Source organism: Oncorhynchus nerka, linkage group LG20 (assembly GCF_034236695.1).
Source record: "Oncorhynchus nerka isolate Pitt River linkage group LG20, Oner_Uvic_2.0, whole genome shotgun sequence".
NCBI lineage: Eukaryota > Metazoa > Chordata > Actinopteri > Salmoniformes > Salmonidae > Oncorhynchus > Oncorhynchus nerka.
The window spans coordinates 82,456,761-82,471,509 of NC_088415.1; the positions used below are offsets into that span (position 1 = coordinate 82,456,761).

The 14,749-nt window shown below is 41.8% G+C and overlaps 1 protein-coding gene across 1 annotated transcript in view; it reads left to right on the forward strand.

Moving 5' to 3' along the window:
• Positions 1-14,749, forward strand: part of LOC115103260 (uncharacterized) — a 46,340-nt gene continuing 31,591 nt past the window's right edge. Inside the window, exons 1-8 of the mRNA XM_029624085.2 lie at positions 1-218; positions 3,132-4,331; positions 7,098-7,306; positions 7,490-7,661; positions 7,950-8,000; positions 8,323-8,436; positions 11,672-12,424; positions 12,808-12,969. Coding sequence (XP_029479945.2) covers positions 3,210-4,331; positions 7,098-7,306; positions 7,490-7,661; positions 7,950-8,000; positions 8,323-8,436; positions 11,672-12,424; positions 12,808-12,969 — 2,583 coding nt within the window. The 5' untranslated portion in view covers positions 1-218; positions 3,132-3,209. The remainder of the gene's footprint in view (positions 219-3,131; positions 4,332-7,097; positions 7,307-7,489; positions 7,662-7,949; positions 8,001-8,322; positions 8,437-11,671; positions 12,425-12,807; positions 12,970-14,749) is intronic.

Below are 14,749 nucleotides of genomic sequence, written 5' to 3' on the forward strand. Positions count from 1 at the left end.
AGGGCTGGTCAGGTTTAATATTCAAGCTCTGCTTCCCTCTCAGCTCGACCGCCTGCGATAACACAGCTGAGTCACCTGAGAGGAGCTGGCTGGGCCTGCTGTAGGGGCAGCCATTTTGAGAACAGTTTCTGCAACACATCATTTTGAGAACCGTTTCTGCATCACAGTTGTGCTACTCAGAACTGGCCAGTGTGGAACTTGTCCTTAGCAACAACAAGGTAAGCTGCCTACATTTTAAAGGAAGTTTCTAACTTCCACATCACATATAAACCTGACTTTCCATGTAAAGAAAATTATAGAGGGATTTAATTCGGACTTTATTTGAAGTTATAGTTTGATAATTTGTGTAGACGTTAAGCTTACGTGTCAGTTTATTGTGAGCCAAAGGTAAGTTTTAAGCCTCTTTTGTCTTGTGAGTTGTAGCAGGTAGAAATGTAGAAATGCACAGTTTAAACCAGAAAGCAATTTTGTTTTCTCCTTTCTTGAGTTGGAAGCGAGGAGCTGGAAACAGCATGTTCCCGCTGAGAACCTGAACTGTTTCTGACATTGACTGCACAATGTGATAAATGAGTTTTCCTCAGACTCCTGTGAGGGAGAGGCTATTGTATGTGCTGCAAAGAAAAAGTGTTTCACAAACATTCCGACACAGTAATTTTCTTTCTCAAGATCAAACATTCTTGTGGAGCTCTATTTTTAGCTGACCTATAGTAACATATCTGTGCCACATCATTATAATAAAGGGGGGTAAGTAGAACATGATGTCATATAGGGAAAAATAAGAGATAAACTTTAACACCCATTTTCTTGCACTAACACTCACACTTTTTTCTACACTTTTGGCAAAGGGTTCAAAATGATTTTTCGGTTGGCCCCATAGTAGAACCCTTTTTGGTTCCAGGTAGAACTCTTTTGGGGTCCATGTAGAGCCATCTTTGTAAGGGGTTGTACATAGAACTCAAAAGGGTTCTACCTGGAATCAAAAAGGGTTCTTCAAAGAGTTCTCCTATAGTCCCAGTTAGTATTAAATAGAATGTTACAGCCCCGTCTGCCTGTGGGGAAAACAAGCTGTGGTTACCTAGGTTACCCCATTGGCTCACAGCAAAAACTTGACCTTTTTCAGACACTATTTTCTTGTGGTCTGCTTGTTTTAGTCAATTACAAAGCTACATTTAAGAAAAGTATGTCTAAAGATGACTTTTCAACATTGCCTGTTCTCGTGGATAAACAACATCTTTTAGGGGTTCCCTCATGACCCTTTTCATGATGGTGCTAGCAGCCAAGTGAGTGAGTGATAACTATCTACCAACTGGAACATTAAGCTAGCCAAGACCAACAACACAAACAAATTGACTACACAGTCAAGCAAACATGATTTAAAGTAATACTTAAGTAGTTTTGGGGGTATCTGTATTTTATTTTACTTTACTAATTATTGTCAGGATTCGAAGAGTGATGGGTGTGGAGTCAGGCGCAGAGAGCAGAGGATTCTGAAAAAAACGTTTATTCCAGAACAATCACAGCAAACAAAAGAGGGTAACTCAGAACACAGGCGTAAAACGCTCCAAAATGTACTACACCGGTACATACGCTGTACAGCGGAAAATGACAGAACACTCCTGAACCAAAAAAAACAGCAAACAAGCCCACACGAACACAGGCGGGCTAACTGAACTTAAATAACCCCAACCCAAAACCCCAAACAAGGAACAGGTGAAACCAATTAGACCAAACAAAACGAAAAGGGGAAAAGGGATCGGTAGCAGCTAGTAGACCGGTGACGACGACCGCCGAGCGCCACCCGAACGCCACCCGAACGGGAAGGGGAGCCACCTTCGGTGATAGTCGTGACAATTATATATTTTAAAATTTTTACTTCTCTACATTCTTAAAGAAAATAGTGTACTTTTTACTCCATACATTTTCCCTGACACCCAAAAGTACTCGTTACATTTTAAATGCTTAGCAGGACAGGAAAATTGTCCAACTCATACACTTATCAAGAGAATATTCATGGTCATCTCTACGGCCTCTGATCTGGCGGACTCACTAAACACAAATGCTTAGTTTGTAAATGATGTCTGAGTGTTGGACTGTGCACCTGGTTAGCCATAAATAAAATTAAAACAAAAATGGTGTCTTCTGGTTTGCTTAATATAAGGAATTTTAAATGATTTATACTTATACTTTTGATACTTAAATATATTTTAGCAATTACATTTACTTTTGAAACTTAAGTATATATTTTTAACTTTACTTATAGCAAGTAGTATTTTACTGGGTGACTTTTACTTCAGTCCTTTTCTATTAAGGTAACTTTACTTTTACTCAAGTATGACAATTGGGTACTTTTCCCACCACTGTATACAGTTGCAACTAGTGAGTGGAGTTACAAACAGACTATATATACTAAACAAGTTAAATGTCTTACCTGTGATGAAATGTTTTCCACACACATAGCTACGTGTAGCCTACTTGGACACTAGGTCCACACATTTACCACGCCGAATAGCCTGAAGCCACAGGGCTCTTCTCACAATATCTATTGCCCTATGTGGGAGCGTTGCGAACCGTAGGTCGAGATTTTTGACCTGGTTACATTGAACAACACAGCAGCTTTTCGGCACGTTTTGTTATTTCTGTATAACAAAAAATTGACAACTAAGTTGGCTCTTTTACAATGGCGGTCAATGGGAAATAATGTTTGTTTTCCCCATTTTTTGGTCGTGGTCGAGGGGAATTCCTTCTTAGTACATGAATATCGACTTGGACTATGGGGACACCTGAATAACTATTTTAGGTTCTAGATAGCACCTTTTTTTCGAAGAGTGTCGCACTGCTTTGCCGATAGCTACTTTATTGAGCAAAAATGTACTTACTAAGACTTTGATAGCTAGGTGAGACAACCACCTATCTTAAGATCAATGCACTAACTGTAAGTCGCTCTGGACAAGAGCATCTACAAAATGATTACAATGAAAATGTAAATATAGGATTAATTGGTCAAAATGTTAGTTAATATCAACAATTATTACAAGTGAAAAAATACACAGCATACATATTCAAAAATGCTAAATCCCTATTACAGTAGGCCTAAGCCTGTTTTGTTTTTTGTTCCTTTTTGATTCACACAGTTCCTCTACGACAAGAAAATTATCTTCATCTTTCATCAATGATTAAATAAGCCCACTTACTGTATATCAGCCCATAGCATGAAAAACTGGAGTAAGATATTCAAGAGCGGAGACCCTGAGAGTGTGGATGGGAACTCCTCTCCGAAGAGGCACTCCTCGAACAATGGCCCAGCAGAGCTAACACCTCAGAGAACCTTTGAGGATAACCTTTCACATGATGCAAACTCCACTGCCCACTCATCCATCACTCCTCCACATGTACAAGGAGAGGGTGATGGTGAGGACGAGGGGACCCTAAAGGGCAGGTTGAGAACCCTCCTCCTCCAATCATGGGGCAGTATTCTCCACAAATTGGGGAAAGGTGATGCAGACTCTGATCTGAGCTTCAATGGGGTTAAGATTGTGCCCAATGGGTCCAGGGTGAGTCCACCTGTCAGCCCAATAATAGAGAGGAGGTACTGGGACACTCAGGACTCACTGGGGACCTCCAGCAAGAGTTCCCGTAGGCCCTTGTTGAGGGACAGTCCCATAGACAACGACCAACTACATTATCTTCCAGAGGAATCAGAGTTGACCAGTATCCATCCAGCTGAGTACTATGCGGAGAAGGTGGAAGTCTACAAACTTAAGTACTCCTATATGAAATCCTGGCCTGGGTTACTAAGACTCCTGGCTGGGTTTGAACTTCTCTTTGGGGGTATGGTCCTTGCCTGTGTCTGTGCCTACATCTATAAGGACAGTGAGTGGTCGAACACCTATGGACTGTATAACAATAGTCATGGCACGTCGGGGAACTCTTATAATGGACCCATGACTCCATTCGTGATGGCGGTGGTTGGGGTGACGTGGATTGTAACCATCCTCCTACTGGTGATAGGGCTGACCATGTACTACCGTACCATTCTCCTGGACTCACCCTGGTGGCCGCTCACAGAAGGCATCATCAACGTCGCCCTGTTCCTCCTCTACATGGCGGCTGGTATCGTGTACCTGAATGACCTCAAACGTGGGGGGTTGTGTTACATGACCATTGGTATTAACCCCATAATGTCCAGCCTGTGTCGGGTTGACGGAGGACAGATGGCTGGCACGGCTTTCATCTTCATCAACATGCTGTTGTACCTCATCAGCTTCCTGGTGTGTCTGAAAATGTGGAGGCATGAGGCCACCCGCAGGGAGATGGAGTTCTTTGAGAGCCAGGTAGGTGGTTGACTAATGGCATTTCCGTTGCCCATTGGCAACAGAATGGGCAATAGAATGGCCACTCTTGAGAGGCACATTGGTTTAAGGCACTGCATCTCAGTGCTAGAGGTGTCACTACAGACCCTGGTTCGATTCCAGGCTGTATCACAACCATCCGTGATTGAGAGTTCCATAGGGCGGCGTACAATTGCCCCAGCATCGTCCTTTTTAGGGTTTGGCCGGGATAGGCCGTCATTGTAAATAAGAATTTGTTCATAATTAACTGACTGGCCTTGTTAAATAAAAAAATGTAATAAAAACAATTGCCATCTGGAAGTTGTTATGTGACTGGTGTCAGATCAAGCAGTTCTTAGTGGAATTAGTAAAAAAAATGCCATAGATCTCAAAACAACAGCAGAAGGAGTAGCCAAATAAGATTAGTTTTTCAATTGAAGACAACATTTAGAAAAATTATGATTCTCTACCATATGTGTTTCATCTCTGTAGGAAGACGAAATACATATGATTGATAAAGTTGAACAATATAGTTAAATATATACAGTACCAGTCAAAAGTTTAGACACACCTACTCATTCAAGGGTTTTTCTTTATTTGTACTATTTTCTACATTGTAGAATAGTAGTGAAGACATCAAAACTACAAAATAACATATATGGAATCATGTAGGAACCAAAATATATTTTAGATTATTCAAAGTAGCCACCCTTTTCCTTGATGACAGCTTTGCACACTCTTGGCATTCTCTCAACCAGCTTCACCTGGAATACTTTTCCAACAGTCTTCAAGAAGTTCCTACATATGCTGAGCACTTGTTGGCTGCTTTTCCTTCACTCTGTGGTCCAACTCATCCCAAACCATCTCAATTGGGTTGAGGTCAGGTGATTGTGGAGGCCAGGTCATCTGATGCAGCACTCCATCACTCTCCTTCTTGGTCAAATTGCCCTTACACAGCCTTGAGGTGTGTTTTGGGTCATTGTCCTGTTGAAAAACAAATGATAGTCCCACTGATCGCAAAACAGATGGGATGGTGTATCGCTGCAGAATGCTGTGGTAGCCATGCTGGTTAAGTGTGCCTATAATTCTAAAGAAATTACGACAGTGTCACCAGCAAAGCACCCACACACCATCACACCTCCTCCTCCATGCTTCACGGTGGGAACCACACATGTGGAGATCATCCATTCACCTACTCTGCATCTCACAAAGACATGGCGGTTGGAACAGAAAATCTCAAATTTGGACTCATCAGACCAAAGGACAGATTTCCACCAGTCTAATGTCCATTGCTCATGTTTCTTGGCCCAAGCAACTCTCTTTTTCTTATTGGTGTCCTTCAGTAGTTGTTTATTTGCAGCAATTCGACAATGAAGGCCTGATTCACGCAGTCTCCTCTGAACAGTTGATGTTGAGATGTGTCTGTTATTTGAACTCTGTGCAGCGCAATCTGAGGTGCAGTTAATTGCTGCTTTCTGAGGCTGGTAATTCTAAGGAACTTTTTTTTTTTTTTTTACCCTTATTTTACCAGTAAAGTTGACTGAGAACACATTCTCAATTACAGCAACAGCATGTGGAATAGTTACAGGGGAGAGGAGGGGGGGATGAATGAGCCAATTGAAAGCTGGGGATGATTAGGTGGCCATGATGGTATGAGGGCCAGATTGGAAATTTTGCCAGGACACCAGGGTTAACACCCCTACTCTTATGATAAGTGCCATGGGATCTTTAGTGACCACAGAGAGTCAGAACACCTGTTTAACGTCCCATCCGAAAGACAGCAATGTCCCCAATCACTGCCCTGGGGCATTGGAATATTTTATTTAGACCAGAGGAAAGGGTGCCTCCTACTGGCTCTCCAACACCACTGCCAGCAGTATCTGGTCTCCCATCCAGGGACCAACCAGAGACCAACCAGGACCAACCCTGCTTAGTTTCAGAAGCAAGCCAGCAGGGGGATACAGGGTGGTATGCTGCTTCTGGCTATCTTATCCTCTGCACCAGAGGTAACTCTGGGTCTTCCATTCCTGTGGCGGTCCTCATGAGAGCCAGTTCCATCATAGCGCTTGATGGTTTTTGCGACTGCACTTGAAGAAACTTTCAAAGTTCCTGAAATGTTCCGCATTGACTGACCTTCATGTCTTAAAGTAATGATGGATTGTCGTTTCTCTTTGCTTATTTGAGCTGTTCTTGCCACAATATGGACTTGGTATTTTACCAAATAGGGCTATCCTCTGTATACCACCCTTACCTTGTTACAACACAACTGATTGGCTCAAACGCATTAAGAAGGAAAGGAAGAAATTCCACAAATTAACTTTTAACAAGGCGCACTTGTTAATTGAAATGCATTCCTGGTGACTACTTCATGAAGCTGGTTGAGAGAATGCCAAGAGTGTGCAAAGCTGTCATCAAGGCAAAGGGTGGCTACTTTGACGAATCTCAAATATGAAACATATTTTGATTTGTTAAACACTTTTTTGCATACTACATGATTCCCTGTGTTATTTCATAGTTTTAACGTCTTCACTATTATTATACAATGTAGAAAATAGTAAAAAATAAAGGCAAACCCTGGAATGAGCAGGTGTGTCCAAACTTTTGACTGGTACTGTACATAACTTCACACAGTTGCAATCACCATATGAGGCAACATGAGGCAGTTTGTTTTTACCCTTTCATCACAGTGTACATATGTCATTGGATGATTTGGTATCTAATATACTTTGAGTTGTTGCATGATACATAATTCTTCAATTTTGGCTTCAGGAGCATCTGAGGTCCATCTCTGTTGCCCAGACCAAACCTCCTCATCCCCAGACCAAGAGGATTGTGTTTAAGGATGAGATGGACAGCTCAGTAAGGGCGACCAAACGCCTGCACATCACAGATTTCCATCAGGAGGAGCCAGGCAGCCGGAACAGAGCCAACCCCACAGGGTATGCCGAGAAGCCCAGAGTTGTCGCAGACTATATAATGTGAGTGAGAGGATTTGCCTAATATCCTGACACTGATTTTGGGTAAGGATGTGAGGCTCTCGTGCTGAGGTACACATGGAGCAACAGGAAGTGCTCATATTTGGTTAAATTGTACGAGGTGCAATAATGATATGTAATAAGACATTATCTAACATAGCCTTGTGTCTTACCCTATCCCTTCAGTAAATATCCAGAAATCTTCTCTATGGAAGAAAGGGAAAAATACAAAGCTGTTTTTAATGACCAGTATCAGGAGTACAAGGACCTTCACAAAGACATCAGTACCACCTTCATGAAGTTCAGAGAGCTGGATGCCATGATGGGCAAACTCCTCAAAGATGGCAATAGTCATGAGGTGAGTGATTTCATCTAACTCTGCAAATCTGGGCCTGAGCCTCGATGGTGTTTTCAATCTCACTATGATATGATATCCCTTTCCTTTTTTCTGGAAGTGTAACTACACTTGAACTCAATATATTTTTGTTATCTCATTGTCACTGTCACTGAGCGATGAGAGGTACAATCCATTCCATTCCATGCCCTGCACAAAGGCTTCCACTAAAAATAGCATGTGACATCTGCATAATATAATTTTTAAACATGACCAATTTAATTGTGTGTGTTTGTTCTGTCCATTATCTAGGAGCAGAAGAGAATCCAGCGGATTTTGAAGAAGTATGAGCAAAACAAAAGTGTATGTGGTGAATGGAGACCCCTAACAGTCCACTCACGCGTCCTCACTTACGCTGAAACAATTTCAAAAATCATTCAGCAGTCATTTTAACGTTCAACTGAGATGTAGTAGAATTGTTACTGTTGTGTAAACACCCAGGTAATATTTGCTTTTTCAATAAAGCTGCCCATTCATGTGAATAATATTGCTGCTACTTTGAAACGGGGCCTCTAGATTTCTCATTTAACACCGCTTACATTACAAAAAGAATCAGGCTGTGGAGAAAGATGCCAAGTGATGGAGCTACAGTCAACATGATGTGTGTTTATTTTTGACTTCACAGAACCCTGCCTTCCTGGAGAAGAAGGGACGCTGTGACTATCTGAAAGCTAAATTAGGCCACATCAAGAACAGGATCCGCAATTTCGACCAAGACAGCTTGGCAAAGGGTCGGACCTGAAGAAATAACACACAGAAGGAACAAAAGGACCATCATTATTCTGTTCCTGTCACGCCTTTGATTGTTTCCTTATTTAAGCACCATTTGTTTTTGTTGGTGTGTTGTTTATTTAGATTTCAGTAAATGTCTGTACAAATCAGTAACTGTGTGTTGTTCCATTATAGTCTACAACATGTTTTGTGATACTGTAAAGATTACTTGCCCAGAAATATTGTGAGTGAGTTTCAGTCGTGGAGTGAATGAACTCGTAAACCAACCCAGAGCGCAATTGTGTACCTTTGGACTTTTGTGGACAATGCTAACAGGGTCAATTCACATTTCATTGACTAGCATTGCATTTGCAGAGCTTTACATATACACTACATAACGTGGATAGTTTTTTGTATTTTCTTTATATGAATTGTTAAATATGAAACACTAACACAGTAATGACATATGCAATACTTCCGTTTTTTAAAGAATCCATAAGAATACAAAAAAACAAACATTTGTTTTAGTAACTTTTTTTATTTTTATGAAAATCTATTCCTGTCAAGAGTTTTGCAGGTAAGCCTATACAGCAGATGAACATTATTCCAGATGTGTTGTATCTCTCCTCCACCTTCATATTACTGATCTGGAAAAATGTGATAAGCGACATCCAGTTTAAGGTAGGCTCTCTCCCTCCAGTCTCCACATTTTGAAGGAGAGCGCAATTGTTTTTGAAAAGTCTACTGTGTTGAGACCATAGACTGGTTGAGATCCTTGCGCACCGCAATGCGCATTGGAGCAGCCAAGAGAACAGGCAAGTGCACACGTTTGAATAGTTTCAGGAGATGTAGCCTACATGCGTTAAAAAACTTCGAAAAGTAGGCCTATATTCGAAGTGATAATAGATGTAATGTTAAACTTTTTTTGTGCACAATGACCGTTTTTCAATAACATTAGCCTAAAGACGTTTCAGGTAAGTGAACGTTATCAGTTGGTACTACAATTATGTTTGACAGGCTGTGTTGGTGACACGGAATTTGGAATGTAATGTAATGACTCCATCTGATAAACCGTGGAAAATTAAAGTAGCACATAGGATACAATTCTTTGTTTTTTGTTTGTGTGCGCAGAAAAGCTGCTAAACGTTTAAGGGTTGCGTTGTTTTAGTCTTTCTCTTGTTGATTTATATTATTTCACCGTTATTTATACAGGTAAGTAAATTAAGAACAAATGGTTATTTATTTACAATGACGACCTGTCTAACACGTTAATAAACAACACATCAACAAACAACAATTACACTAGATATCTATTACACATCATTTACACAGTACATGAAAAGCAAACACAATCATGTAAAACGAACATCAGCCTGAATCGCTCTAGAGTAGGGATTGGCAATGTATATAGGCCCGCATATTCCCCCCCCCCAAAAAAAAACCACATTGTTTTTGTTTTGCAGAAATTGCACCTTGTGTATTCTACTATTCAACTCTCAAAATCTCAACTGTACAATACACAAGGTGCAATTTCGAATTGTTGATATGCATCAGCAGTTTATCTCTTGTTATGTCAGTCACTGACTGCACTTAATTAGCCTATGTCAGCTGACTTATATATTTTTTATTTATTCTTTATTTTGTACTTTTTACCACTTTTTCGTGATACCCAATTGGTAGTTACAGTCTTATCCCACCACTGAAATGGCGGCCCCCACATCCATCAGTAGTTGACCATCCCTGTCCTAAAGGCACCACATCTACCAACTTTAAGGCCTTTTGGAGATCATGCCACACAAGAGGCAAAATAAACTAGACCTTCATGTTTATATTTATAGGCCTGCGTGTTTTTTAGTTGGGCAAATATTCTTGTGCTTTTACGGTGGTGTGCAGGCCTATTTTTAGAATTGTATGCAAAAACATTTTTAAATTATTTTTCACCATTACTAATAATAATTTCATACAGGATATGGACTGTGGCCAATGACTATAGCAGTATCGTGTATTTTGTATGAATGAAGCCTTGAACTTGCTTGCTTTGATGCCTGTCAGCCTTTCATGAGTTCAGCTCTTGAATGATTTACTGTATCCTGCCTATCAGAGACCACAGATGTGTGTTCTAACTTCACTATCCTTTTCAGTTCCAGAAGTTCTCACAAGGATAGTCAAATAAGGAACATTTGACAAGTGGAGACATTTCACTGTCCCCAAAAGGAAAAATGCTATTTTAGGCGTAGGGGTTTGGTTTAGGGTTAGGGTTAGGATTAGGTTTAGGGTTAGGGGTTAGGTTTAGGGTTAGAATTAGGGTTAGGATTAGGTTTATGGTTAGGGTTAGAATTAGGGTTAGGAGTTAGGATTAGGGTTAGGAGTTAGGATTAGGTTTATGGTTCGGGGTTTGGTTTAGGGTTAGAATTAGGGTTAGGAGTTAGGATTAGGTTTATGGTTAGGGGTTAGGGTTAGAATTAGGGTTAGGAGTTAGGATTAGGTTTATGGTTAGGGGTTTGGGTTTAAGGTTAGGGTTAGAATTAGGGTTAGGAGTTAGGATTAGGTTTATGGTTAGGGGTTTGGGTTTAAGGTTAGGGTTAGAATTAGGGTTAGGAGTTAGGATTAGGTTTATGGTTAGGGGTTTGGGTTTAAGGTTAGGGTTAAGGTTAGGGAAAATAGTAGTTTGAATGGGAATAAATGTTTTGGTCCCCACTTGGATAGTAAAACCAACGTGTGTGTGTGTGTGTGTATGTCTAGACCTAAACATAGCTCAGGTTAGAGTGGTGACAGTCACATGTAACCGTGAGGGCATAGTCACTATCCTCATTACATGGCTTATATTGTACCCTCCCCTTGTATATTCATCACATGCGGACAGGACACATGACACCTGGACTGAAGCAGCTGAGAGGTAGAGAGCACAGTGGAAAACACCACGCATCACTGCACACACTGCTGCTGCTGGCTGTCTAAATTATTGAGGTCCACTGGGTTGAGTTGCAGTGGACTGATGAGTTGTGCTGTTCACTGAGAGAGAGGGAGTGTTGTTGGCAACAAAACGAATGAGAATACCGTCGGTTGGGCAAACACACAGAGAGAAGAGAGACACTCCAGATCTATCCAATGTGTCAGTCCAATGGGATGTAATAGCACTTGATGTCATTTGATATCATGATATCAATTATATAATTTGCGATAAGATGTGATTTGTTATGATAGTACATTAGTATGACATAATAAAATGTATGTCTTGTTTTGCAGGCCTCCCTTCTCTGTGAATCATGTATGAGCCGCGGCACTATGACAACCCACCCATCTATAGTCCTCCCTACACTGCTACCTCCAATGGATTCTACACCCACCGAAGTGTGCACTCCCCAAGGAGCAACTTTGACCCCTACCCTCCTCCCCCTGACTCATTCTATATGGAAGATAGGCCTCAACACTTCTACAAATGGTTCTCTGCTCCTGGGCTTGTCAAAACAATGGAAGGAGCAACAGTCATCTTGTGTTTCCTCATTTTTGCCTGTGTAGCCTCCACGTTGGTCTGGGACATGCACGGAGCAGGAATAGGAATGGGGGGCTATGGAACAGGGTCTATGGGGATTGGCAGTGGCACTGGTGGCTATTACGGAGGCAGCTATGGCTATTCCAGCTCCTACATGACCCCGTATTCGGCCAAGTCAGCCATGATATCCATGGCGGCCATTAACTTCCTGGTTTCTCTGGGATTCCTTGTGGGGAGTTTTTCTCGGTCGCCTGCTATGCGTGGTCGGAGGTTTTACCTGACAGTGTTAGTCTGTGACGTTGTCCTGGCGGTGCTGCAGGGCATCATTGACATTGTGTTTGTGATCGGTGTCAACCCCATGTCGCAGAGCTCTCAGAGCATGCTCTATAACCCCATGCTTATGATGTGCCAGAACATGCAGGGAAGCCCCAGTCTGAGTGGGAGTGTGGGAGCGGGGTTCCCTGGGGGTTTCCCCATGTACAACCAGTATCTCCAACACTACTGTTACATGGACCCTGAAGAGGTGGGTCAAAGCTTTACTTCAATGCCCTTCGTAATTATTGGAACAGTGAAGCATTTTTTCTTGTTATGGCTCTATACTCCAAAAGTTTGGATTTGAAATCAAACAAATGACTACAAGGTTAAAGTGCAGACTGAAGAAAAAATGCTTCACTGTCCCAATAATTACGGAGAGCACTGTACATCTTTACTTTATAAACCTTAACAGTTTACTACTACATAACATGCTATGAAATACTTTTGACCCCTTTTTGTTTTCTCAGTTGGATAGCTGTTGTAATAAATGGCAATCATTGTGGCTAATCATATATAGATACTCTTTCATTCACCTAAAGAAATTAATCATATGTAGTGATGAGGACACATCTAGTTTACCCTCCGTTTCAGGCTGTGGCATTGGTGCTTGGGTTCTTAGTAGTGGTGGCACTGTGTGTAGCTGCATACTACGCCTACAAAACCCGCAGTAAGATCTGGCGCCACGGCAAACCCAACATTATCTGGGACCGACCTCTGCTCAGACCACCTGAACGAAATGATGTACAGGACTGGGTAAGTGGAAAATTTGATTTCTTGCGGTACAAAAATGGGCAGAAATTCACTGCAGTAGTGCTATCCTACTCACGTTGGCCAAGAACATCCATAATGTGGTTGGTTACATCACAAACAGTTGACATGTTTGACCAAGTGCGTTACAATGAATTCCTTTGTGTCCCAACCTGTCACCTGGATAACTAGATCAATAGCAAAGCTCTCAAGAAAGTGGTTGGAAGAATAAACATTGCGTTGTGGTGTGGTGATATTTAAGCAATAAGGCCCGAGGAGTGGTTGTGTCGTGCCTATGAACAGCCCTTAGCCGTGGTATATTGGCTATATACCACAAACCCCCGAGGTGCCTTATTGCTATTATAAACTGGTTACCAACATAATTAGGTCAGTAAAAATAACGGTTTTGTCATACCTGTGGTATATGGTCTGATGTACCACGGCTGTCAACCAATCAGCATTCAGGGCTCAAACCACCCAGTTTATAAAAGCTCTCAACATAGTGGTCACAGATTATCCATTATATTGACCAAATACTCAAGTGGCCTCTCTAACAATGAAAACAAATGTCTTTAAAAATGGAAGGCAGTTGGGAGGAGGCAAGGTCAGGTTGGACCATTATAGCCAATGAGAGGGGGTAAACACCAGGCACAACACTAAAAATGAAGTGCTTTGTAACACTAAAACTAGTGGCAACTGAGCTGCTACCACCTTAAAGGAGATGAAACACTAACTTTGCTGGAGTATTGAAACACATGGTTCTGAGTGTATTGAGACAGATTTAAGGTGGACTGAAACATTCATCCTGAGGTGTTCTGAAACATGACGGTGTGATGTAACACCACACAATCAAGAGTTGTGCAACACCTTGCCAGAGATTGGGAGCGCTAACTAGAGCCCTGCACAGGCATGAATTTTACGGCTGAGTCCTACCCATGCCTTCAGACTCAACCCTACCCAGGCCCTCAGACTCAACCCTACCCAGGCCTTCAGACTCAACCCTACCCATGCCTTCAGACTCAACCCTACCCAGGCCTTCAGACTCAACCCTACCCAGGCCTTCAGACTCAACCCTACCCAGGCCTGATTGCTTCTGCCAAATTTAAGGCCCTGTCCGAAAACCTGAAATCCTCTTTGTCTGTCACTCTATCCCTCCCTGCGCGCAGGCAGCTCGCTCTGCATGCACTCTGCTCATGGCGGCTCTGTGTATACATAGCAATGGCTCCACTTGGGCTGCTCTGCCAGAGATATTAGAGAAAGGAGGAGATAGGAATCCCATTGGGCAATAAATGGAAGAATGTATAACGCCCAGCAGACCGTCGAACAATTGCGTTCACGTTGTCATAATCCCTTCTCAATGTTAGGGTATGAGTCGAGAAACATGCCTATTGTCCTTGAAAGTACCTTACTGTCACGATGCCAAAGCAAGACAGTATTACACATAGTAAGTTAATTATCTCACATCTTGGAAAATATTTGTAATGTTGTACTTTTTGTTGACGAAATTCATGCTAATGTTGGGTTTTTGAGCTAGCGCCCAATTGACTCTCATTCAAATGAAATTAAATCAAATCAAATGTAATTTATCACATGCGCCCAAATACTGTGAAATGCTTAGCTACGAGCCTTAACCATGCGCCCAAATACTGTGAGCTCTCCTATCCCAGAATGCTCCTTGCGGCCCATTGACGTAGCATGGGCAACGTACACAATGGGCGTTAATACAATTACAATGGAGTTTCCCATCTCCTCAAAAGTATTTCGGGCTCTGCTCAATGAAGGAAGA